This window comes from Symphodus melops, assembly GCF_947650265.1.
Source record: "Symphodus melops genome assembly, chromosome: 4".
Lineage (NCBI taxonomy): Eukaryota > Metazoa > Chordata > Actinopteri > Labriformes > Labridae > Symphodus > Symphodus melops.
Genome location: NC_136694.1, coordinates 18710436 through 18735419, shown reverse-complemented (window position 1 = coordinate 18735419; position 24984 = coordinate 18710436). Strand labels below are relative to the sequence as shown.

Below are 24984 nucleotides of genomic sequence, written 5' to 3'. Positions count from 1 at the left end.
ATTTAGTGCTCTGACTGTTCTGAATAAATCATTATATAGTCGGGGACAGAGCAAAATGCTCTATAGAACTTATGAATGTTGTTCTACAATTCAGAACCCTCTATGTCAAAATTCATATCAAAAAGCAAACTCAGAAAATTATTCAGCTTGTTTTAATTAAGCTGAAAGTCTCCCGTCTGCACTGTCAACCACCAGGCTCCTGTCTTGTTGTTTCTCACTGTCACATGTTGTTGCTTAGGAGTGTTTAAAGGGCCAATTCGATTCCCACTGAATGAAGGCCCACGATCTGTAGAAAATAATTTTCGTCAGTCATATGATATACTCCCTCACTCTGTCCCTTCCCTTAGCCTCATATGACACCTCAGCGTGGATCCCTGAGAGAAATCAACACATAAAAGAGTCATGAGGTTACACGGGAGCTCTGGGCTTTTAAAACTCAGCCTGCAGGTAGAAGAGCTGGGGCTCTTTTCTCCTCCCAAAATATAAACACAGACGGGCCTTAATGTGGCTGCTGGAGTCTATAGACGCAGAGAACATTTACACGCCACCTTTGACCTTAAAGTCACCTTTTGTAAAGAGACAGGACAACTTTGACCTCAAACACCAAAGACAGATTTTCCACAAAATGTCACCTTAAACTTAGACCTAGTACTGTTTGAGAAACTTTCACGTCTTTTTTTTTTTAGGTGATGCAAATATTAGTCACAGCTGTGTTGCTTGTTCTTCTTCAGGTGGACAACTGTTGAGCTGTGTAATTGAAGCAATATCAGAGCTGGTAAGAAGGGTAATTCCTCCTACACCCACACAGAAAACACAGACCCACAGGCAGCTACATGTTATTAAACACGAATGATCTGGGCTGCAATTTGGAAGAGTCTAACATCTCATATGCTTATACAAACACAACAATTTGTGTGGGGTTTTTTTTTTGTACACGCAGCTGTCAAAATATTGGAAATATTGCCTTTTAATGCTTGCACTGTTACAGTGTCTGGGCTCAGTGTCTGGATTTTTGATTTTATAGAGAGGTGCAGCATCACTCTTTACCTTCATGTGCATGATAGTGAAAAGCAATTACTAGCTCACTAGCAGCACATTGATTTGAAATGAGGTCTGATAAGTGAGACAGCTATAGCTAGGCGTCACGGTCCTGTGCTCACAATGACGCCGGTGATATCTGATGGTAGCTTTGTCATCATCCTACATGATGCTGTCATCGGGATACAGGCGTCTCCTCACCAGGGGGAAGAATGACTTTGTATTTACTGGCATTCACGTCGAAGCATGTTCAGAAAATCATGCCTGAAGCCAAAAAGGGAGCAAAGCGAGCCCCCTTCCCAATATGAGAGGCATTGGCATCTTTTACATTTCGAGAACCAGATAACATTGTGAAAAAATGAAACAACACGCCTAAAAATATTCCTAATATGTCGGGACTTTCTCACTATACGAGGAGAAAACAACGTCGCTCACTCATTCATGAGACTCAGCCATGCTTCAGGACAAACAGCCGTGAAAACGGGCGTAGTGGCAGCTACATTTACGCTATCATCGATTCTTCTTCCAAAGTGTTGCCTGTATTTGATTTGACTTCGACCAATATTGACGTTAAGAGACAGGGTGGCGTTGACAAAAAAAAGCAGAAACGGCTCTCTCAAAAGAGATGGGGGAATTGTGTTGACAAAGATAATGAAATAAATAATTAAGCACCCATTCAAGTCTATCTACACGCAGTCTGTTGATCCTATATATATATAAATATATATAAGCTGCACCGTGTACAGATGTAGGAAAAGAAGGTGCACGCCACGCTGCCGTGCAGACACCCTTACTTCTCAACACACTTCGGCGGAGAAGCGTCCTAGCTATCGCGGCTACCTGTTAATCCCCGGGCCGGGTGCAGCCCCGCTCCCTCCGACAGGCGCTCCATTGCTCGGCTTGATGAGCTGTCCAGAGTCCGGTGGTGCTGAAATGGAAGCCGGAGCCCCCGCTGCAGGGACGGCGGGGCCGGGCTGTCCCGCCTGTCCCTCCCCTTCCATGCTGGCCTCGTTCCCCATCGCCTCGGGATAAGGTCTCGACGGAGAGAAACGATGTTGTAGGTGGTTCTACAGCTGTGGTAAGAACTCAGATGAAACTCAGCGCTTCTCCCCTTCCGCCATCATCACCTACAATTCAGCATCCCGAACAGAGCACGCGCGCTGACGGAGAAGGCGAGGGAGCGCGCTGACGCAATGGGTGGGAACACGGGAGGCGTTTACGTGAGCGTTCACGTTGTTTTATGATCTCGAGGCAGCACGCAAATAGGCTACAGCTGAGCCGACTGAGACCTCCCTATTCACGTAACGACTACTCCTAATATGAGGTCTAGAGACCACTTGAGTCTATTCTTACATAAGATTCGATGATGGATCGTCATCGAATCTCAACTAAATATCCTTGAAAAATCCTTTATTTTACTAAATATTTAGAATGCAAATATTCTTTATCATTGTAAATATAATTTTAAATGTGCTTCTCCTGTAAACCCACAATAATCGTTAAATCACAATGTTGAGTTGAATTCATTCGTTGATTGATTAAATAGTCAACCAATATTTTGTGTACAGTAAGGCTATATAAATATATCAGATTCCTTAATTTCCCATGTTTTTCGAAATATGAGATGTTTATGGCTATCCCATCATTTGAAGAAAACGGATCAATTTACTAATTATGATGCATTTGTCTTGGCCAATCCAATTAAGGGATGATTTAATTACCACATTTTAGCAAAGTGGTAAAGTGAACATTGACAACTCAATCATGTAATGCCATGAAAATGTGTAATATGTTGTTGGGTTGTATAATGAAGTCAGGTCTTAGTCAGTGAAAATGTTAGGCAGACAGTGGTGTAATAACTGCACTATAATTATATTTAATCCAAAAGATTTGCTCCAACAAAGATGTGCTGAGATGTGTCATTTCATTCAGCAAAATAATAAAATGTACCATATTATGATTTATATGAAAATTGCAAAAGTGTAGTTGTCAAACACTCCATGAATGGCACTCTTGTCTGACAAAACAGTGTGACAACTATCCCTCTGAAGTTAAAAAAAAAAAAAAAAACTAGCACAGTTTCTTGTATATGGCCTTCTTTTGTGGTAAAAAGCTGATTATAAGATGCCCCAAAACCATCTCTGAATGACTGCTCTCCCTAGTGTACACCAACTGTCACTACAATGAGACAATGAGGTTGATCTAACACACCTACACACAACCTGGTAAACAAAATTACACTAGCAAGACAATGTTTGTGATTTACAATCTGATGACAGCCTTTATTAAACAAGGTAGGGAACTACCCATATCTGCTCACCATCATAGCAAAATGTCACACCAAATCGACCACATGGATACACGTCCTTTCATAAAAACCTGGATCAAAGCAAGATATTTTGATGGACTTTATTATGGTATGAACTGGCAAGCACAAAAAAACTGAACTTAATGTTCAAGTCAGCCATTTAATGAATACATATGTACAAAAACACACAAGTGCACATGTCAGACATAGTATTCACTCGCTCTGAAATCCATTTCTAGATAGATTGTTTTTTTCATCTGCAGGACGTTAAATAACCAACAATACATACACAGCTAGAAAGAGCTTAGGCATACAAAACATTCCAGTGTAAAGAGAAACCCCTTGAATGTATCGTGACTTTCTCTCAAGGTTAAAATTGGCCATGAATAATGTGATCAAAAGATGCTTTTCATGTTAAGGGAATCACTCAGAGTGTAACGGAACAGAACTGCTCGAACGGAAAAGTTACGGAGGAATTCGACACATGGCTTGTAAATAGTCCAAAACGTTCAATACTTCGTTGGTATAATAAAACAATGAGGGCGACTGTTTGCTTTCAAATGTGAATATTTAGCGACATACTGCACTGACTGCAAGAAGAAGAGAAGAGCCTTTAACAAGAATGAAGACTTGAGGTGCATTACGGGAACATGCCTTTTTTCATATTTACACTCTGCTGATAACAGTGTCACAAGAAAGAAGAAAATGTACAAGTAGACTAAAATGGTAGAGCATATGTACAGAAATGATTAAAATACTAACCAATCACATGGTTGATTTCATGAAAAATGAGGAAGGTCTGACTAAAATACAACACCAAACTGCCTTGATGAGACAGTGCGAGGAGTGCATCAGTGTCTTTTTTCTCTGTGGTGATTGATCACTGCTCACAGGATTGAGTTATACACAAAATGGCATGATTGTTTGTATTTACTGGCGCTTTGCTTTGTAAGGTCGGGAGCGTTTCCTGCGGTCCGGTTTTCTCTGCTTGTGCAGGCGGCCGATACTCACTCCCTGCCGACGACGCACCGAGATGTTCTGCTCCACGAGGCTGGCCAGCATGCCTTCAGGAAACACCATGGAGAACAATCAGTAAAGAAGCGGCAAAGCAGCACGGTTTGGAGCAGCACAGCAATGTTTGTAGCATGTATGAAACATGGCAAACGTTTGGTGGTTGCAACTTGGAATTCTTGAGTTTTTGTATTTCAGATTTTTTGATGGGAAATGCTAGTTTGTGTAGAACCTTTATTCCAGTTGTTTTGTTTCTGTTAACAAGTCAAGATAAAATGAATACCACTGTGTTCAGATTGTTTTCAACTGCTTCAATATACACTCAATATTAAATATATTCTGTCTCTACATCCATTAAGAACAGACCAGCCTGAATAGAATTATTTTCTGCCAGTATCTAAATATAAACAGAAATGTTTTTATCTCAAGAAAAAAAACAAGCTTTGTGTTACGCTTTCATGTTTAAAATGCCAAGAAAAAAAAAAAGATTTATCTCGCGATAAAGAAGCTTAAAAAGTATTGACATTTGCCTTTTCTTCTTTTTGAAGATGACAAAAAAAAATTATTGGGACATGGAGATTACATTACACACATATTCCCAAGCGTATCTGTTTTCCGCCTCGATAGTTTTTATCTGACAAACAAACGAAAAATGACCAAACTGTGACATTTTCTCACAAAGACTATGAGGAGAGGACAGGCTGTTTTATTTTGAAGCCCTTTGCAGTGATGTCATTGTTTTCTTTTCCATTCTCTTAATGACGTGACTCCAAAAAGACTGTCATTAAGCTCAAGTATTTAGTTAAAAAAAATATCCATAAATATGAGGTGATGTGTGTGCAGAGATGCACACTGACACTAATAACCCACCACAGGAGAGAGGTTAATGTGAATCTACAGTAAGGGTGAATGGTGACAGAAAAAAAACATTTTGGACGATTACCTTCCTGGGCCAGCATGGATATAAAGGTGCAGATGAACTCGTCGTAATTATGAGTCCTTCTCTGATCATCAATCTGTTTAAATGAAACAAAACATTTGGTTTAAATTGAACAAAAACATCGGTTTGGTTTCAGGTAAACAAAACCTACTTTGAATTTCTTTCTCTTCTCCACTTCCTCCTTCAGGTACACTTCATAATTGGCGATGTCTGCTTCAACACACTTAAGTAGTGCAAGCAACTCCTGCAAGAAAACAGGAGAAGATTGACCGCTCTGTGTATTTCTTTATTATAATATATAGCACACAGCTTAAGAAAACACTTACTAATTGGCAACACAAGCAAAACAAATATGAGAGTGCTCTGTTGGCAGGCTGATAAGTAAAGCAGGCTCTGTACCACAGTGCGTTGTTGGAAATGTTCAGACTTACTTTCGGAGAGTATTTATCCCCGGCCGGTTTGCTGTCGGAAGCAGCTTCCACTGCGCTGAGCTTCTCCTTGCAGGGCTTTACCTCCGATTCATCTTTATTCTCTTCTTTAACCTCCACAGATGGTCCATCCGCTTCCTCTTTGATTCCCTTCTTTTCTTCTGCTGCGCCTGCTACCAGGCCTGCTTGCACTTTGTCTTTTATCTTCTCAGGCACAGAAGTCTGCTTTGTGCCATCAGCGGCCAAATCTAGTGTGCAGACAACAGATAAAAGTGACATCTATCAGCGGTGGCAACACGCACACAAGCTAATATCATAAGAAGTGCATGTTATTTGCATAAACATCAACCCGCATCGTTTACTTCTCCTGTCCAAAATGATGAATATGCTCCGACTGTGCTCTACATATTAAGTGACAGTCTGGAAAGCTTTCAAACCACCTTGGTTAATAACATCCCTCGTACTGACCAGATGGAGGGAGAGCATAGATGACTCCATCTTCCTGCAGGTGTAGCAAGGCGATGCTGACAGAGGGACCCAGCTCTCGTACCGCCCGGTTGTGTCTGGAGTCTAGCCTCAGCATCTCGTCTTCTCCGAACAGCACTCGAGACAGATGGGATGCAACCGGGCTGGACGGCCGCGTGGCCGCCTGGGAGCGTGCAGGCGAGCGAAGCGGTGAGTTGAAGGCGCTGCCAATCTCAGAGGCGGTGTCGGTGCTTTCGTTGCTGGGCGTGGGGGAAGGCTGGGAGGCAGATGTGATACAAATGCCCCCCGTGCGCCCTTCTGTGCGCACCGAAAGTGGGGTATTTAAGGCGTCTTTCCTTTGGGCCTCTTTCTTCAGTTTCTCAGCCAACACAGTGAGGGCGATCTGGCTCTCCATTCCGGTCACCACCCGCCCCGTTTGTGACCGCAGACTCGCCTTCCGCCGAACCCTTAAAGACAGATAATTGAAAACCGAGGTCAAATCTAAAAAACCCCAAATTAAATGCAGTATTTCCAACACACAGACGATGCTTGAAAGGGCCGCCCAGGTCTATTTGCAGACCATTGTTCTTTAGTTTAATCTGTATAGAATCCCCATCAAAGAAAGAGAGGGACAGACTTGTGCTGTTGTTTTTCTACAGCTGTTGATGCTGATGTTATCCTGCACCTTTAGTTTAATCATTGTGATACGCTACGTCATTAAGGAAAGGCCTCCTGTGCCGATCGCCTGTTTTGAGAACACAATATTGAGTCCAGCGAAACATAAGTTACACAATGCCCATGCGCATGTCACAGTGATCACCTTTTAGAAGTGCCAGCAGAACCAGTCACTTCCTCCTCCTCATCCTCATAGTCATCTTCATCTTCAGAGTACGGGGTTTGAGGAGGTATACGAGAGCGGCCAACTCCAGCAGCCAGATCCTCTTCTTCCTGTGAAATCAGACAAAAAAAAAAAAAAATCAAATAAATAAAAAAATCTCCAATAAACCTGTAAACACGTGTTTTTTTTCCCCTGCACCAGGGATAAGTTAGAGCTACCTCAACAAAATGAACTGGTGTCTGATTAAAAGCTAACAAATCGTCATTCTATCAGTGCAAAGAAAACTGTTTTTCACACACACAGGAGAGAGTGTGATCTGATCTGTAACGCCTCGGGTTTTTTTTGCAAGTACAGTTGGATAAAAGGCGTCATGAAAGTGTCCTTTAAAAATGTAACGTCTTTCCATGACAGGATCGATCAAATTCATTTCTTAAGACAAGAGTTCCCAAAGTTTGCCCCTCTCTTGCAAAATGTCTTCAATTCCGTGTACATTTGTTGGCGAATACCAAAGAAAAAAGATTCACAAACCTCCTTCATTTATTTCCTTTTTTCGATGATGATCAAAATCATCATTAAACAATAAGTAATAGTAAGACTATAATTTATTCATTTTATTCAGAGTCTTTGTTTCATACTTTCACACACACACTGGAAATCACTTAAAGAGCTTTCTGAACTGGAATCCACACCTTGGCTTCTCCTCTCACCTGCATTGGAGACTTTGCATAGTTGTGGTTGTCTAGGAAGGCCGGCAGGCGTTGAACGATGGGATTTGGACTGGCAACCCGCTGAGCACCTCCTCCTGAGGGGACTGGTGGTTTGCCCATGATTTTAGTGTTTCCAACGGTGCTTGCTGCGTCCTTAGTCTGACCTCCAGACTCCTCTGCTGCATCGAAAAAGAGAGAACAGTCAACGTTTCTGCTACGTATTTGAACTAAAAATGTAGTGTTGGAGCCACTCAATGTACCTGAAGAACCTCGGTCGGTCCCCTGAGCTGTAACTGGCTCTGCATCTGCCTCTTTCTTGATCACAGCGGTGTTCTCATCAGGAGAGGAAGAGTCCTGCTGCTTCTTGTCCTGGACAAGCTCGGGTTGAGTTAGCCGGATCATCTGAACACATGGCAACAAACAAAACATATTCCACGAGATATTCACCAATCTTACAGAGAGCGCTGCTGGTCGAATTTAAGACACCTTTATATTTTTACGTAGAAATACGTCACATTAAAGTGTATCCAATTAATATCTTGACCAATTGATGCCATCAAAGGAGCCGATTGTAATAAATGACGTGGTGAAACGGACCTTCTGCAGACCCTCCAGAACTGTCTGTCGATTCCTCTTAAGAATTTCCAGTTTGGACTCGTACTTCATCCTGCGGTCGGGCACCACTGCCATCAGGTTGAAGCGAATGTCATGATATGGCTCACTGGGAGAAGAAAAAAAGCAGCATAACAATGAAGCCCTGAGGGTACACATGGAAGGTGAACCGCCGCCGCTTCTTCGGCTAGTCGGCTCATGACTCACCCAGCAGTGGCAAGTCCAATCCTCTCCATGATTACTCGCCGAGCTTTATCAGTCCATTCCTCCTCCTCTCCCCATGGCCCTAAGATAGAGTAAAATACATCAGTGAGAGCTGGCAGCACTATTCAAAAACACACGCTAAATGTGACGATGCATTCCTCGACAAATAGGCAATCACAAAACTTACATCACCACTGACTTAAGGTAGATTTTAAAAGACAAAATGACATTTGCTCAGTCACTTTGGGAGGAGTATTTCGTTGTTAAAGGGCTTTACGGGGAAAAACTATCAGCTAAAATCTTGAAGTCATTTCTTGAAAAGGAAAAGAAACTGGATAATGATTTTTAAAAGATTTCGGTGGCTTCATGGAAGGTCTAAAAAAAGAAAGAGAGAAATAGACTGTGTCGTGTTACCGTGGTCAATGGGGTAAGCCTTGAGTCCGTCGAGCTCAAACAGGCGGTCTTTGATGGGCACATAGCTCACAAAGTGGAAAGCTTCCATGGTCCGCACGGCGCTGATCCCATTCTGTTTCTCCGGCAGGTGCCTGGGCTCCGGTCTCCATAGAAACATGGAAAGAGAGCTTGTGAAACTGATGAATTCACAAAGCCTGACATCTCTCACAGTGAAACAGACCAAGCCAAGAGGATTTTCTTTTTTCTTTTTTTTTCTTTTACACCGAGTCAGACACCTGGAAATTTGAAAAAGAACCAGTGACTGTAACCTACCTGGCATGGCTGTTGTGTGCTCTGGCAAGCTCTGGGGCATTTCCTATAGCGTAACCTTTACTCTGAAAAGTCATAAAAGCAAAAAGTTCAACATAACAGTGTGGATGTCTTTATTTAACCAGGGAAGAAAGTTGTTGAGATTAAAAATCTCTTTTTCAAAGAGTGTGCTTCTTAAGACAGGCTGCAGCAAAATATCAAACATGGTCATTCTTACACTTTTAACATGATTTGGAAAAAGCACAAGGTCCTTTTTCAACGAGAACCTTTGTAGCATTTCTCAACTTTCTCTGATTTATCGACTGTTACAGCAGAGGAAAGAAATGCAGCAGATCACTTTCAAATGAAAACTGTAAATAACAAGGACAATACTAAAATAACACTTAATGAAATACATGATGCTTAATGCATGCTTAATGGATTGTTTGAAACGTCGTACCTCTGGACTGAAGCCTTTTGTGAACGCCTTCATGCGGCTCAGGGTGGTGCCGAGCTCAACGCCGCTGCAGTTTAGCAGCACACTCAACAAAGCGTGGGTGGCACATGAGTTTGGGATCAGCTAGATAATGATCATTAAAAAGCATGTTATATATATATATTCATTCATATACTGACAGAGAGTGAGCTCGATGGGCAGGTAGATATAGATATACACCAAAAAAATGTAGAGAGATGGTTTGAATTAGCACTGAACTCTGCACAGACTCGTATGTTTATAATAAAATAAATAAAAAATGAATTCTGTGTTTCAGTCAAATCAAACTCTAATGAATAACTTAGACTCATCTTATGAGTTACAAATGTGATTTTTTTTTTCAATCATTATTTCCATGCAGTATGTATAAAAAAATCAGTTATTGTGCTTAAACCGCTATTTTGTCAATATTGTAACTTTGACTTTAATTGAAATGTACTCAGGAGCATTTCATTTCCATTATAGACTCTTCTCATATCAATTATTCAACAGCTTTTAACTTATGACTCTGAACGTTAGACGACAGCCTCTATGATCACATGAACACTTACCTGATGAGCAAAAAACATATCATTTACAATTTCCTCATCGATGACGGACGTCTCGTCCACCAAAGTGTTAACTTTCCTCCTGGATCGCCGTTCCTCAATCCACTTGAACAGGAATATGAAGCCATAGACGGGACTAGACAATAAAAAGGACACACGTTATTGCTTCGTTTAAAGAGTGAAAGAAAAAGGCCCAGTGTTTTCATTCAGATACGAGATGGAAGTCACCACCTTACATTCTGACATGCCAGTGCATGGATGCTCATCAAACCCTCTTTAACAGCAGCACGTGTACTTTAAGCACTCTGATGGTCACTTTATACTGGTTGTTCTGAACAAAAGCAAACAGCCACTCTTTATACTGGTGCACACTATGTGAGTTAATGTAAATATGTTGTTGTTTTGTCATTTGTATTGGTGTTGCTAGTCAACATGATTATATGCAATTTTGTTTAAGTGTTTTCCAGAGGGGTGTAACGATTCACTCATCTAACAATTCATTTGAAGAGGATCTGGAGGTGACCTCCTCTGCTCTACAGCTGCTGATGCTTCACGATATTACTGCGATTCATTTTTCAGAGATTCGAACCCTGACACCTTTGAATCGATTTTTAAAGGCCTCACGATTAATCTTTACATCCTTAGTTTTCCAACAACCTGCCAAGAAACTACAGATGGAAAAAAGCCTATGACTTCTATAATCTGTCATATTGACATTGTGTTTATGAATGTGTCCCTATTTCAAGAAATCAATAAATAACCTTTGTTCAAGTTACAGACCTTTGACATTTGCTCTGAAGATCGTAGATTTCTTCCACTTGAACACCTTTGATGCCTTTTGAACATACAGAAAGACTTGTTTACCATCTTTATGAACACCAGGATTTCATCTAGGAGTTGTATGTGAAGAGAAGGAGGAGGAGTCTTGTTACTCACCAAAATCTTCCACCAACAGAGTGAACAGCCCTGAAATTATAAAGCAGTATTTTAAAGATTCAATAAATACCGTGGAAAACATTTTTGAAAACCCTCACAGGATGGTTGTTGTTAGGGAGCCTGCAAACCAATACACACATTTGCACTTCATCTCTAACTGCAACGTTTAAACAGTGAATTATAGCATTACAGTTGTTGCCTAGTGTTGTTAAAGCGGACTGCTAGTGAAGCTAAAGTGTCCCTCGGGTTTAACATTGTGGAGGCTAATGTTAGCTGTCTCACCTGGATCACTCTCGAGCTCCAGCCAGCCTTTGTTCATGTTTGCATTAATGCAGAGCCGTGTGATAATATTTAAGACGTGTGTCAGTCCATGACGAGAGGAGCGTGAACAGTCTTTAGAGAGGAAGATGTCGTCTTACCCATACCAAACAAACTGTGTCGGGCTCAACATAAACACAATAGAGAGGTTTAGCCGCCTACAAACTACGTCATCAATAAACGACGGGTGGTTGAAGGGGGAAAAAAACATTTGAAAAAACACAAATCGCTCAAATCAACATATAAACGATTCACTCATTGTATATGTATATATATTTTAATTTGTCATTACGAGTATATTACATAATATTTCGCATTTCTAAAATATGTCTAATATATAAGAGGGAGGGGAAGAAGGGTAATAATATTATGTGGTGCTTAAAGAAAAAATGTTTAAAATGAATCAAATTCAAATTGCAATATTAAAAAAGTATTTACCGGTAATGTATTTATGCGCATACACATGCTTATCTTATTTACTTTTTTATTTTTTAATTTAAATTTTTGTTTTTGTTTCTCTCATATCCCTGATACAAGTAGAGGTGTCTGAACAGTCCTAGAAGTACAAGTAGTAAAAATAAAATATAGTTAGTTGAAGTAATAATTAATAATGTTGATTGCCGGGCTTTTTGCTTCCGGAACCATAGTGGGAGACGGTTCTACGGGGACGATATTTGTGGTTACACTGGAAAAAAATTGAACATTACCAACGTTTATCCGATCATTTTATCCGTAACTGTACCACTAAATGATCGATGATTGTATGCACACGGAGGTTTTTTGAAGACTGAAGTGTAGCTGCTGAGGAGGTAAGCCACAACCGCCGAGTCTAACGTCTTAACCAGCCGGAAGTGTTAGCCTTGAAGGAACACAGGCTAGCATTAGCTACGTGAACGTAACACCTACACAATGCAAGATTGTTATCTTTTTGTAAAAGACAAACAACTCGAGGCAGAAAGAGCTTATCCTTTTCCAGACCAAAGTTCCAACCAGCCATCCTCTATGTCTACCAATTGTGAATGATGAATATGGTGCTCTTAGCGGTTATTGTTGTGTAATTAGCTCGTAGTTCGGTCTGCAGACTCGCTCATAGAAAGAATGATATCAGTGTATCTTTGGATAAATATGACTGGTCTGTACACACGAAACACTAACAAGAGATGCTGGATGTTATGTAAACTAACAATTATTTTTAAAAAACCTACAGATGAGTTTGGAGGGGTAGCTTTACGCTGCTAGATGCCTCCATCCTTGAAAACCATCAAGTGAAATCTTTATCATGGGAACATCATGTACCCAAAGCCAAGATTATAATACCTATACCTTTATAATAATATAACTAATGAGAACGCCCTGTCTGTCGTCTGTGTAGAATAACAGTCTAGGTTGGATAGACCACACACAGGTCTGCCTTCATACAATAACTCAAACATTTATATATATACATGTCTTTTTTTTTTAAATGTTTATTTTTGTTGGCTGATAAAGGAGGAATCAGAAGAAGCTGTTCTGTCCATACGACAAAGTTTAAGCTGTGAGAGGAACATCTGAACATGTTTGTGTTTTGTTTTCTTTCCAAGTCCAAGTGTGCAGTTGAAGTGCTCTTGGTTTATGATCTTTAATGGTTAATAGTCGTTGAAATTGAAATTAGATTATGATCAGGCTTTGCAGAGATTGTGATGTTCAGTTTAGTTCATGGGTAAAAAGACTTGCTGAAAAGCTGCAGACGAGATATCGGCACACCAAACCAACTAGTCTAAAAGGCCATAAAAAAAAGTCCAGAAATTGAGTTCGTTGCAAAAATAGTCTCAATTAAGACATGAGAAATGTCTCAGTCCTTGACTATTATCAGTGCTTTTCCAATTTTCCTCCAGTACAAACGCATCCAGGTGCAACTTGCCCTGTATAGGCACAGTTTTACACTGATGTGATTGTGAAACAGACCCAGCTACAGAAAGTGAAATAATTGACATTTTTACTGTTGATTATCAATTCCAACATGGGTATATTACAAACATAAAACTTTAGCCTACTGTGCCGCGTCATCAGATGACAGGACAAATATTCTAATACATGTGATGCTTTCATATATCAGGGCTCCTGATGAAGGTGTGCAGGTAATACAGTGAAAGCCTTTGTAAGACGCCATGTCTGAAGAGGCGATGTCAGACAGTGACCTGGAGCCCAGTCTTAACAGTGAAGATGAGGATTTGGAAAATGAAGAAGAGGAGGACAAAGAGGACATGGAGGAAGATGAGGATGAAAATGATGGAGATGATGAAGACGATAGTCTTGGTGAGTAACATATTAGATACTGTCTGTTTATTGTGTTGACCAACAGTGATTAATTTACAACCACCTGAGAACAGGAAGTCGATTGTTGTGAAATATAGTTGAACTTTAAGACTTACACCTGCAGTATGTATTTGCATGTATATTAGGATTGAGGGGGGATATTATGCAACAGTACATGTTTATCAGACATCATCATGTAATGTGAGGCATTTCAGCGAAACACTCTCTACTCCTTTTCTCAAGAACGACCTGCAAGTGCCCAGAGCAAGGACGATACAGCCCAGGATGGCCAAGACTCCACCTCAACCACCTCCGGAGAGCCATCCTCGGAGCCGGCATCCTGTCCATCTTCCAGGCCTCCCTCCAGGCCTGCCTCCAGACCTGCCTCTGGCTCTCAACCTCCAGGCAGCCCAGAAAAGTTGAGCCAGAGCAAGAAACCCTCCAGCAAATCAAAGAAGCAAAAAGCCTCTAAATCAACCAAATCGCCAAAGTCTTCGAAAGGCTCCAAACCTTCCAAGCTTTCTAAACCGGCACACATGAGGAAGAATATCAGGTAAGACGATCGACTTTGTTTACCTGCAGGTGAATACATAATGTATTCTGAAGAAGTTTGTTTTTAAACGAAACTTTTTTTTCCTTTTGCTAACAGAAAGCTGCTGAAAGAGGATCAGCTGGAGGCTGGGACCAAGACGGCTCAACAAGAGGAGATGGAGAGGCGGAAGCGTCTGGAGCAGCAGAGGAAGGACTTCCCTACACCTGCCCCAGCTGCCCCAGAATCTCAGCTCGGTGACTGCCCCTCCATCTTTTTCACTCGTATACGTTTTTGAAAAGTATTTGATATCCTTCATAACCACAAACTTTTCCATGCCTCAAACAGTGGACACTGCGTCACTTTTAGGAGAAGTATCTCACTTGGTCCCGGCTCTCCTGAGCAAGCAGGATGTGATCTGTCTGGACAGCAGCGGCGATGAAGATGAAGAAGGGGAGGCCAAGCTGCCTGAACTTGCCATTAGAGATGGTAATCTATAAATGTGTTAAACTACGTCGTGACAGGACGAGCAAAGAGCATGTTATCGCACACTTACTGTTTTCTTCTCCTTTTGTGACGCAGATGTAATTGAGCTGAGCTCTGGGGATGAAGACGCCCTGCAGATAAGCAGCGAATCCGCCGATGAGGATGCTGATGGCGCTGCAGGCTCAGAGGAGAGCAGCGGGGCGCACATCAACGACACCCTGAATATGCCTGACGCCCAGGGTCGCGTGCTGGTTAATATCAATCACCCTGCAGAGGAGAAAGACATTTACCTCGCACCACAGTTAGCCAAGGCAGTAAAACCTCACCAGGTATTCACATAATCACACTCTCTCTCAAACTCAGCCGAATACAAACACTCACTAATAAACAGCCTTTCTGGTTCACCGAAAAAACATTTTGTTTTCTTCATTTTTTTCTGAAGATCGGGGGAATCCGGTTTCTCTATGATAACCTCATCGAATCACTGGATCGGTATAAGAGCAGCAGCGGGTTTGGCTGCATCCTGGCTCACAGCATGGGTTTGGGAAAAACTTTGCAGGTGATATCTTTCATCGACATCCTACTGAGGAATACGGAGGCTCACACTGTGCTGACCATCGTTCCTGTGAGTAATCAAAGTGTATACTGAGCACATACTCGTGTTCTGTAAAGCTTTTATTTTGTTCTTATTGAGTGAAATCTTTGCTTTGTTTTTTTTTGGTCATAAAAGGTGAACACACTACAGAACTGGTTGACAGAGTTTAACCTCTGGCTCCCTCCACAAGAAGCACTTTCCCCGGATAATGACCCTGCACTTGTCACAGGCCGCATATTCAAAGTTCACATCCTCAACGATGAGCACAAGTAGGTTTGATGTCCGTTGTCTTCTTTAAGGTTACGTTTTTTTCTTTTGTTTTTCTTTTTAATTTCTTGAAACTAATCACCCTCTCTGTATGGCCTGCAGATCAACCTTAGCCAGGGCCAAGGTGGTGGAGGACTGGTCCAGAGGGGGAGGGGTGCTGCTGATGGGTTACGAGATGTACCGCCTGCTCTCCATGAAGAAGAGCTTCGTGATGGGCAAGAAGAGGAAATCAAAGAAGCCCGCAGGACCGATCATCATCGACCTGGATGAAGAAGATAGACAACAGGAACTCATGAAAGGTCAGATAATGTCAAAAGCACATAAAAGAAACATAGCGTAGCTTTTTCCACTTTCTAACATATCACCTTTTCTCTTATTATTTCATCTTCGTAGGTATAGAGAAAGCCATCGCACGGCCGGGCCCAGATGTGGTGATATGTGACGAGGGTCATCGCATTAAGAACTACCACGCCAGCACATCACAGGCTCTGAAGAACATCCGCTCCCGGCGCAGAGTGGTCCTGACAGGTTACCCCCTGCAGAACAACCTGACCGAATACTGGTGCATGGTGGACTTCGTCAGGCCCGACTTTTTGGGCACACGGCAGGAGTTCAGCAACATGTTCGAGCGTCCCATTCTGAACGGGCAGTGTGTGGACAGCACCCCGCAAGACGTGCGCTTGATGCGCTACCGCAGCCACGTGCTCCACAGCCTGCTGGAGGGCTTCGTCCAGAGGTAGAAGGATAACTGACACTGCAGTGTTTAGAAACTGGTCTTCCGATCCTGGATGCTGCTTACCTGTCTTTGTCTTTTCTTGGTTTAAGGCGAGGTCACGATGTGCTGCGAGACCAGCTTCCGACCAAGGAGGAGCATGTGATCTTGGTGCGGCTTTCTCCCATTCAGAGGGCTCTCTATTCTGAGTTCATGAAACGCTTTCGAGAAGCAGGGAACACTGGCTGGCTTGGTCTTAACCCACTCAAAGCCTTCTGCGTATGCTGTAAGGTGAGACTGTTTTCCCTGCTGTTAGGTCACAACGGCAGCCCAAACTTCTTCCCTTTCCACAGACGGCTTTTAAAAGTACTTCTCGCGTATCTTTTTTGATTTATGAAAGCTTCTCCCTACAGATATGGAATCACCCAGACGTTCTCTTTGAGGCCCTTAAGAAGGAGAACCAAGCCAACGAGCAGGACCTAGACCTGGACGACATCACTTCAGCTAGTAACCCACGATGTCCTGCTGGCCTCAAAGCCAAAGTAGCCGACTCCAGCAACAGCAAAGTCAACAACGTTCCACAACTCAATCACTCCCAGGAAAGAGCCAATCAGGTCATCACATATGAATGGGTATGTCATGACAACAGTTGATGCACAGCTTGTTCTCTGCAGAAATCTTTGATTGATTTCAAGCTCAAGCACCATTAAGTAAAAAGGTTCAGATTCTGAAATAGTGCAGATAGATGTTCGAGACCAACATGTATTCTTTGAATTCATGTGAGCTATGAGTTTGATTTGTTTCTTTTCCCATTACTTTCATTCAACAGCCGTTTCTTCTTTTTTCTATGTCTCAGGCGAAGGACATCATGTCAAACTACCAGGTGGGAGTTCTGGAGAACTCGGCGAAGATGGTTCTGCTTTTCTATTTGATTGATGAGAGCGTGAGAAGAAGAGACAAGATGTTGGTGTTCAGGTGAAGTCCTCTGCTCCAGCATACAGTTCATGAAACGCAGATCCAGAATTAAGCAGCTTAGAGTGGAGATGTGACAAGTTTGCATTTCAGCTAATTAATCTGTTTTAATATCAGCTTTCTGAGATTTTTAACAAACTGTTGGAAATTAATATTTTAATCCTTCTATGTTTTCTTTTTTAGAAGGTTTTAATTTTACATTTCCAGGTTAGGATTTTAAGCTTGAGTTTCAAAGTGAAACCTTTTACCTCGTTGTTTGACGCTTTACAAACATGTTCCAGGAAGTCTTTTTTTTATGTATATATATATATATATCCTTGTGATCTTCAGTTTATACCAAAGCACACTCACTTTTTCTCCCTCCTTTTTTTTTTTTTTTCATCTCTTTGTCCTGTTGACCCTCTAGTCAAAGCTTGTCCACCCTGTCAGTCATTGAGGACTTCTTATCAAAGAGAGCCATGCCGCCAGGTATCGCCTCTTCCGAAGCCCAGAGCCAAAACTGGGTTCGCAACCTCAATTACTACAGTGAGTCATCCAATCTTTGCTCTCATCACACTGAAAACTCAAAGCTATACTGCTGTATTGATTTTCTTTCTCTCAACTCTAATTTCTCAAACTTTCCCATTTCATCCATCCTGCAGCGAGTTCAAACTTCGATTTGATATTTGTCACAGATGTTTAGGACATGTAGTGTACCGGTACACTCTGTGTCTGGATGGTTTAAATTCATATGTTACTGATCTCCAAAGATGCTTCAACTACAACAATTTAGAGTTTGTTATCAAGAATCCTCATGAACGTATCTTTAATTTTAAGTGATACATGTCATGTCATCCACATGTCGTGTTTCAGTTAAGAAAATGACAGCACTTGTTCTCTGCCTCTTTAAAGGACTGGATGGGAGTACATCTGCCTCAGAAAGAGAGAGACTCATCAATCAGTTTAACGACCCAGAGAACACTGCAACATGGGTCTTCCTTCTTTCCACCAGGTTCGTTCATCGCTCTGTGTTATAACAATAATTGTTCAGACTCCCTTGGCACACTGACAGGAAGTCTAAGTAAATACTTCCTGTGTTCCTTTCAGAGCGGGCTGCTTGGGGGTGAATCTGATCGGGGCTAACCGCGTCGTTGTGTTCGATGCCTCCTGGAACCCGTGCCACGACGCCCAAGCGGTGTGCAGAGTGTACCGCTATGGTCAGAGGAAACCCTGCTACATTTATCGCCTCGTCTGTGATTTCACCCTGGAGAAAAAGATTTACGACCGACAAGTCTCCAAACAGGGAATGTCTGGTAAGAGGTTGGACCAGATGTTTGTTAAATATGGCATTTACAGCGTAGTTCATTGTCCATTTTGATCCAGCAAACTGGCCATTAATAAAATCAGATCTAATGTGGGCAGTGAAAACACATGTAACTGAATGACATCCAGCCTGAAAATGTTGTTTGTGTCTGTTAGACCGTGTTGTCGATGACCTGAACCCGGTGCTGAACTTCACTCGTAAAGAAGTGGAGTCGCTGCTGCACTTTGTGGAGGACGAACCTGACAACCATTCTCTGACATCTAATGAGGAATTTGAAGTGGTGATGCTCAAAGCCTGTCAGCTTTACCCACACCTCATCACCAAGGTACAGCCCTGTCGTTGTTATGTTACGAGCCATGTCCCAGTTCTCTGGACACTTACTTTAAACGGAGGTCCTGGTAATGAATTTCTCTTTTTCGTTTGTCTCCTCAGCAACCTTTCCATCACGAGTCCCTGCTGGTGGATCGTAAGGAGTCTAAACTGACCAAGGCAGAGAAGAGAGCAGCCAAGAAGAGCTATGAGGATGAGAAGCGAGCGTCCGTGCCCTACACACGCACATCGTATGCCCCCTATTACCCAAACAGTGACCAGGCGCTCACAAACATGCCAGCGTTTAACCAGCGTGGCTGGTGCGTTTCGTTCCCCATGTTTTAGTTGCATGCATTCCTTTTGGTTATCTCATTTAATTGTTTGCGAAGTGATGCTACTCATCGAATAATGTTCACTCGTCAAACTCGTCAGCGACAAGCACAAACTAGTCTGCAGTGTGTGATTTCGAATAGACTTCCAGACTTGAATTCACTGACGAGATAATTCTTTATATTTTTAGGCGTCACATGGTGCGGCCTGATGACAAGCCTGTGGCAAGTGTCAGGCCCATCCAGTCAACTCCAATCCCCATGATGCCTCGCCAGGTTGGCATGGGCCTTGGTGGCTCCAGCTCAGCAGGCAGCCTGCCCGTTAACTTCCTGCAGAAAGCTGGAGTTTATGTGCAGAGGATCGTCACCACCACTGGTAATGTGTATCTGAAATGTTTCAATGCTTGAATTAATAAAGTATCACACCAACAGTAAAATGTTGCATGATACTTTTTTTTCGTTAAATGAATTGTGTTATACCTCTAACCATCTGGTCTGTATCCACAGATATCGTAATCCCAGGCGCCAACAGCACAACAGATGTACAAGCACGAATCAGTGCAGGAGAGAGCATCCACGTAATCAGAGGATCAAAAGGTAGCAACAATGACGCGACAGTCGCTCGCTGCTTTCAAATCAATTTGACCCTCATGTGCATCACTTGATTTGCTTTCTCTAACCCAGGTACATACATAAGGACCAATGATGGAAGAATATTTGCTATTCGATCTGGAAAGATCAGTAGAGCAGTAGGTGGAGGCTCTGCAGCTCAAAGGGGTAAGAGTTCACGTTTACTGTTTTGGTTAGCTTAGCTTTTTGTACAATGCAAACAGCTCTTTCAAATTTCAGGATTTTATTGAAGATACGTAAAGTTATACATACATAAAGTGAATGTTGTCAGGTGGGTCGCCCCCTTCGGGAGGTTTCCTTCTGTCATTGCAAAATTGGCACGTTTGGGGTTGCTGCTTTGGTTTAAAGTTGTCAGCCCTCTGGGGCCCCCTACTGGTCTGGGGTCCCAAGCAGTTGTCTTCCTTGCCTGTTGACAAGCAGCGCCTCTGTACATGAAAGTACATATCTGGAGAACAAGTTCTCCCAAGTTCGAGCAGGTGAACTGAGATTTCATGAACATGTCTCCTCCTCGGCAGGCACGCAAGACTCCCTGATCCATCCCATCAGTAATGGCTGCTCTTCCCCTGTGGATCAACGGCAGCTTTCCCCAAACAGGGAGCAGCGATCCTCCTCTCCCCTGAGCTCCGAGATCCTCCGCGAGATCAGCCGCTACACGGCAGCCACGGGTGACGCCAACATCGGATTGCCTTCACCTTCTGACATGTCGGCCACACCACAAGATGACGGCGGAAGTTCCCAAAACATTCAGGCCGGTGACGTCGGCCGGCAGCTCGGCGACGATCACCTGAGCTCGGCTTTAGAGATGCGTGGCAGCAAACGCAGGAGTACTGAAGGTCAGAGAAACACACAAACAGGAGGCAAACGCAATGCCGCCACACGTTTCCCAGGCATGTCGATGAGCTCCAGTGGGCTCAGTTTCCCTCCCGTGGGTTTGAACTCCTCCTCCTCCTTATTGGGAAACCTCGGGCACATGGGTCACCCTCTTCTGATGGGTGGTAGCAGCGGTTCATCATTCCTTCAAAGCCCAGGACAAACACTGGCTGATTTACAGACCATGTTCCCCTCTACAGGCTCAGACCTGCTGAGACAGTCCTCCCCAGGGAGCGGACATCTCCCCAGTCCCTCCTCTTCCTCCCTGCCCACAGTTTTCTCCTCTGCCTCCACCACCATACCCATGTCATCATCCCCGTCAGCGGCATCTTCTTCCTCCCTGGTGTCAGGTTCTCTACCTCCTTACTTGATGAACCCCAACATGGCGGGCCTGCTCTCGTCAGGCTTCCCTCTCAACTACAGTCAGTCTCTGCTCTCAGAGCCCAGGATGTTCTCCAACCCCTTACTCTCGGGCTCAGGAGGATTCCAGGCGCCGAACTCCAGCTCTAACACATCAAGTTTCCTCTCTCATTTCAACAATCCCACATCCAGCCTGTTGGGGGCGGCTCTCACCCAGCCAGACAGACATCAGAGCACGGAGAATGGCGGCAGTAGTTCTGACGATGACGTGATAGAGGTGACAGGACAGTAGAGACATAAATAAGCAGTTTCAAACATGAGGTCAAAATTAAAATGTAAAATTCTGCATTACTTGGACTAAATTTTTCAGAAAATACCAATCAATTTTAATCACAAACAAGTACATTTTAATTGAAAAACATTTATATGATTTATTTGTTTGGCCTTGCAGTTTTACTAGCAATTTAAAAAAGTTTCGATATTTCGTCCAACCTTGAGTGGAACAAACAGCATTCCCATTCCTAATGCCCTTACATGCTCTCCCCCCCCCCCCCGGAGTTACAAATGATCCTCATGCTGAATATCTCAGAGTTATTCACATGGAGGATCAGCATAGTGGGAACACACCTCTGCCATACAGGGGGCCAGAGGGCGATTTCCTCATGAATCTAAGTGAAATAATGTGATTTAAAAAAAACAGCTTGGTGTTGGATCGTCTCATGACAAATTGCTGTGAAACAGTCGAGTGCAAACCAAAACGTCTGTTGCTGTTAAACTTTCTGATCGCTAAATGACGTGTTCTTTTCTTCAGCAGTCTCTCTTTTGGAGTAAACACAACTGGACCGCTACATAACACAGTGAAGTATCAGCTGCTACTAAACGTGCTGTTGATAATGTAAAAAAAAAAAAAAAAAAATCGTATGTTTTCCTTTGACAGAAATGTTAGGCTTTCGGGGCATATTTTAGTCTTTAGTGATTTGATAGACATTGTAGCAGCCTGTTGAAAGAATATTATGCGTCATACTATAAAGTGGTCATGTTGATACTTTGTAAATAGCAGTTATCATTGTTTATATTTCAAGTCAATACTGTGCAGTGTGTAGACTTTAGCTGTAGGGAGATGGCTCATTATTACAGTGACTATCATGATAAGCCCTTGCTTGGACACAAAGTTATGTTCAACTTTCAAATTTCCGTTCCGTTTTTTTTTTTTTAAGTTTTTTTTATTTGATTTGATTTTTTCCAAGTTTATTTTTTTAAACTAAAATGAATGTATGTTCATATTAGCCTTGGATAACGCAGGGGCAGGGCCATGGATTTGGACTGTGTTCTTTGATTTTTGGCCTTAAATATAAATACACATGGGGGTCTTAGCATTTATCCTAAGTACTTTCTCTCTTTTACAAAACTGTTGGAATAACTACTGAGCATTTAGACATTCAGTGTTCAGCTTCTAAAAACAATGCAGAATCAGCATTGCCAGGTGTGACCGCAAAAGTAGCTGAAATCTGAGGTTTTCTGTTGCTAGCTCATTAGCAAACCCATCTTCACCGACATTCTATTGCCGCTTTGTCGTGTCATGTTCCCACCATCTGTTGATATATCATCACTCAGACATTTCTCAAAAGTAGTTTCTTATTTCAGAAGACTGCAAATTAAAAAAAAACACACAACCTAAACTGTAGAAAAGGATTCACTTCCACAGCCTGAGTGGATAAAACCTTCAGTCAGTGTAGCCACAAATCATTAAACCATGAAACACCTAACTCCAACAACTTGTGACTTTGGCAAAGCCAGACGAAGAAGTGTGGTGGCCTTACAGAACTGACTGTGTCATTGTGTTGTTGCATATCACAGAGGTGCGTCTCTTAAAGCGGCGCACACGCTCCTAGGCCTATCTTCTGTCTGTAGTCTCAGTCAGTGCGAGTCGCCATGCTTTAGAGAGTGTAGGTGTTTGCTGTTCTCCGTAGCCTTGTGTTTCTGTGTTGTGATGACACCTCAAGGTATGTTGATGTTAGGTCTCTCTTTTTGTCTCCTTAGAAATAAGCTGCTGGTCACAGTGCTTATTAGCCCTTTAGAACATAAAGGAGAATCTGAGACAACAGGTCATTCCCTTCCTGTATCGTTCAATTTTTTTTGTGTAGAAAAGATTTTCTTGTGGGCACCTTTTACTCCAACCATCCTGACTACTGTTCCTTCTTTTTTTTTTCATGTTTAACTTGCTACTGGCTTCTTTCCTGTCGTTCATCTGGATGCTTCATTTATATCTTGAAGGAATGTCGGCATGCTCCGGTAAATTGTGATTCGCTTCAGACTTGAAGTTGGTGTTTTAACGATGAACAAGGATTTGAACTGTACACAGTACATTATGACACCATGTCTTCAATCTCAGTCTTCTCAATCTATTGGACACATTTTGCGTATGAATCTTAGGAATCATCAGTTTGTAAAACGCCTGTCTGCCCGTTTCTGTCAGTTATATGCATTTTTATGTTTCGCTCTTTTTTTTTTTTTTTGTATGTTTTTTATAACTTCTTATCGGGGTCTACTCACTTGGCAGTCGTTTCCCTTATTTCAGTGAAGTGTCTGAAATTTATTTATTTATGATGGAAAAAATATTGTTTTTGTAATGGCATCTTTTTTTTTTTTACCTTTTCGATCACTTTGACCCATCGATGGCTGATCCAGTAAGACTTTTCGTACATGCTGCCAAGATCGGAGCAGAATAATACTGTGTTATCTGTTATTTTAACAATAAAACACTCTATTACAGCAGTGTGAGTCATATACAAAGCATTTTCATTTACACATATCTTCAGTTTAATTACAACAGAAGACTGAACAAGTACTCACAGGCAGCATATATAATGAAATGGAAGGAAAAATAGCCACATGAGCTACAACTCCACGTTCAGGAACAGAGGCCATGTTTAAACTGCAATCAGCGCATGCCCCTCTCTACTGCTCGCATCACTCTTATGCCTCTATTACCCGATGATACAACAACGAGCATCCCTCTACCAGTGTTGATTCTAGAGTATGTTGGCGCCCCAGGCAAAAATAATTGGGGACCCTACATTTACCAACATAATGTCTGCCATTGTCCCAAATGCGACTACTCTTATTTTTCCTGTTTCTGTTTTCTCTCCTATAGACGGATAATTCCCCTTATTTGACTTTCATAAACACAAGTTTGTGAATCCTCAGGGGCCCCAAGCAGTTGCCTGCCTTGCCTGTTGACGAGCAGCGCCTTTGCCCTTTGCCCTCCACAAACACACACACACTGTCTAAATTGTAAACATTTATTGGCAACATTTTAGTTAAATTTTTATCGGGCAAACATTTTGTTAAAATGGACGTGGCAATTTAAGATATAATTCAGTGAATCAATAAATACAACAAATATCTGCTTCCTGGCTGAGAGTACACATTCAAATAATGTCAAACTTAATGTTATTCTAATGATTTTCAGTCAAGGGGACACAAAAGGTACCATAAATACATTTAAAACAGAAAAACAGAAGCATTACAATTTATCAGGGTGCTGGAATTTTGGTTCCCAAGGAAAATAATACTATGAGAAGACATTTACTACTGTTGGAATATTTGCAGGATCTCTCAGTCACGGACCCTTTCTGCACAGGTACAGATAATCTGCAGTTAAAGGCATCACAAATTACAACATTGAAATAATCAGTCTTTATTGTGTTTGCTTTGATTGGTTACAAAGAGGCATCCCTATTTATCTCAGTCCGATTCATAACCTGATTTAGCCC

The 24984-nt window shown here is 42.2% G+C and overlaps 3 protein-coding genes across 8 annotated transcripts in view; 1 reads left to right on the top strand and 2 right to left on the bottom strand.

The window, feature by feature from the left end:
- Positions 1 to 2220, bottom strand: part of bsnb (bassoon (presynaptic cytomatrix protein) b) — a 62378-nt gene extending 60158 nt beyond the window's left edge. For all 5 annotated transcript variants that reach the window (XM_079341804.1, XM_079341806.1, XM_079341807.1 and 2 more), the window contains exon 1: positions 1879 to 2220. In XM_079341804.1, the coding sequence (XP_079197930.1) occupies positions 1879 to 2057 (179 nt within the window). In that variant the 5' untranslated portion in view covers positions 2058 to 2220. The remainder of the gene's footprint in view (positions 1 to 1878) is intronic.
- Positions 2221 to 3433: 1213 nt separating this feature from the next.
- bap1 (BRCA1 associated deubiquitinase 1) lies at positions 3434 to 11742 on the bottom strand. 2 transcript variants are annotated; one of them, XM_079340706.1, is made up of 17 exons: positions 11516 to 11742; positions 11234 to 11263; positions 11078 to 11132; positions 10301 to 10433; positions 9714 to 9833; positions 9278 to 9339; positions 8966 to 9108; positions 8555 to 8633; positions 8333 to 8456; positions 7996 to 8137; positions 7736 to 7914; positions 7011 to 7138; positions 6194 to 6657; positions 5729 to 5973; positions 5449 to 5541; positions 5301 to 5373; positions 3434 to 4410 (listed from the first exon to the last, which is right to left on the bottom strand). In XM_079340706.1, exons 1-17 carry the CDS (start codon positions 11550 to 11552, stop codon positions 4277 to 4279), a joined length of 2241 nt encoding a protein of 746 aa, XP_079196832.1. In that variant the 5' UTR covers positions 11553 to 11742; the 3' UTR covers positions 3434 to 4276. The 2 variants fall into 2 exon arrangements, with proteins under 2 accessions (XP_079196832.1, XP_079196833.1); XM_079340707.1 differs by having other exon boundaries at positions 7736 to 7911.
- Positions 11743 to 12152: 410 nt separating this feature from the next.
- Positions 12153 to 23983, top strand: rad54l2 (RAD54 like 2). Its single transcript, XM_079342645.1, has 22 exons — positions 12153 to 12360; positions 13647 to 13846; positions 14090 to 14399; positions 14496 to 14632; positions 14724 to 14864; positions 14958 to 15190; positions 15304 to 15486; positions 15592 to 15725; positions 15826 to 16022; positions 16117 to 16459; positions 16549 to 16726; positions 16849 to 17067; positions 17292 to 17410; positions 17814 to 17932; positions 18299 to 18398; positions 18494 to 18699; positions 18866 to 19035; positions 19143 to 19339; positions 19540 to 19724; positions 19856 to 19945; positions 20033 to 20125; positions 20494 to 23983. The coding sequence occupies exons 2-22, from the start codon at positions 13699 to 13701 to the stop codon at positions 21498 to 21500; spliced, it is 4509 nt and encodes a 1502-aa protein (XP_079198771.1). The 5' UTR covers positions 12153 to 12360; positions 13647 to 13698; the 3' UTR covers positions 21501 to 23983.
- Positions 23984 to 24984: the final 1001 nt, after the last annotated feature.

Coding starts and splice junctions, on each gene's coding strand:
- bap1 (XM_079340706.1), bottom strand. CDS start 11,552: ATGAACAAAGGCTGGCTGGAGCTCGAGAGTGATCCAG. Junction 11,264..11,515: donor GGAGCTCGAGAGTGATCCAG/GTGAGACAGCTA, acceptor TTATAATTTCAG/GGCTGTTCACTCTGTTGGTG. Junction 6,658..7,010: donor TCTGCTGGCACTTCTAAAAG/GTGATCACTGTG, acceptor TCTGTCTTTAAG/GGTTCGGCGGAAGGCGAGTC.
- rad54l2 (XM_079342645.1), top strand. CDS start 13,699: ATGTCTGAAGAGGCGATGTCAGACAGTGACCTGGAGCCCAGTCTTAAC. Junction 18,399..18,493: donor GTCTTCCTTCTTTCCACCAG/GTTCGTTCATCG, acceptor TGTTCCTTTCAG/AGCGGGCTGCTTGGGGGTGA. Junction 18,700..18,865: donor CTCCAAACAGGGAATGTCTG/GTAAGAGGTTGG, acceptor TGTGTCTGTTAG/ACCGTGTTGTCGATGACCTG.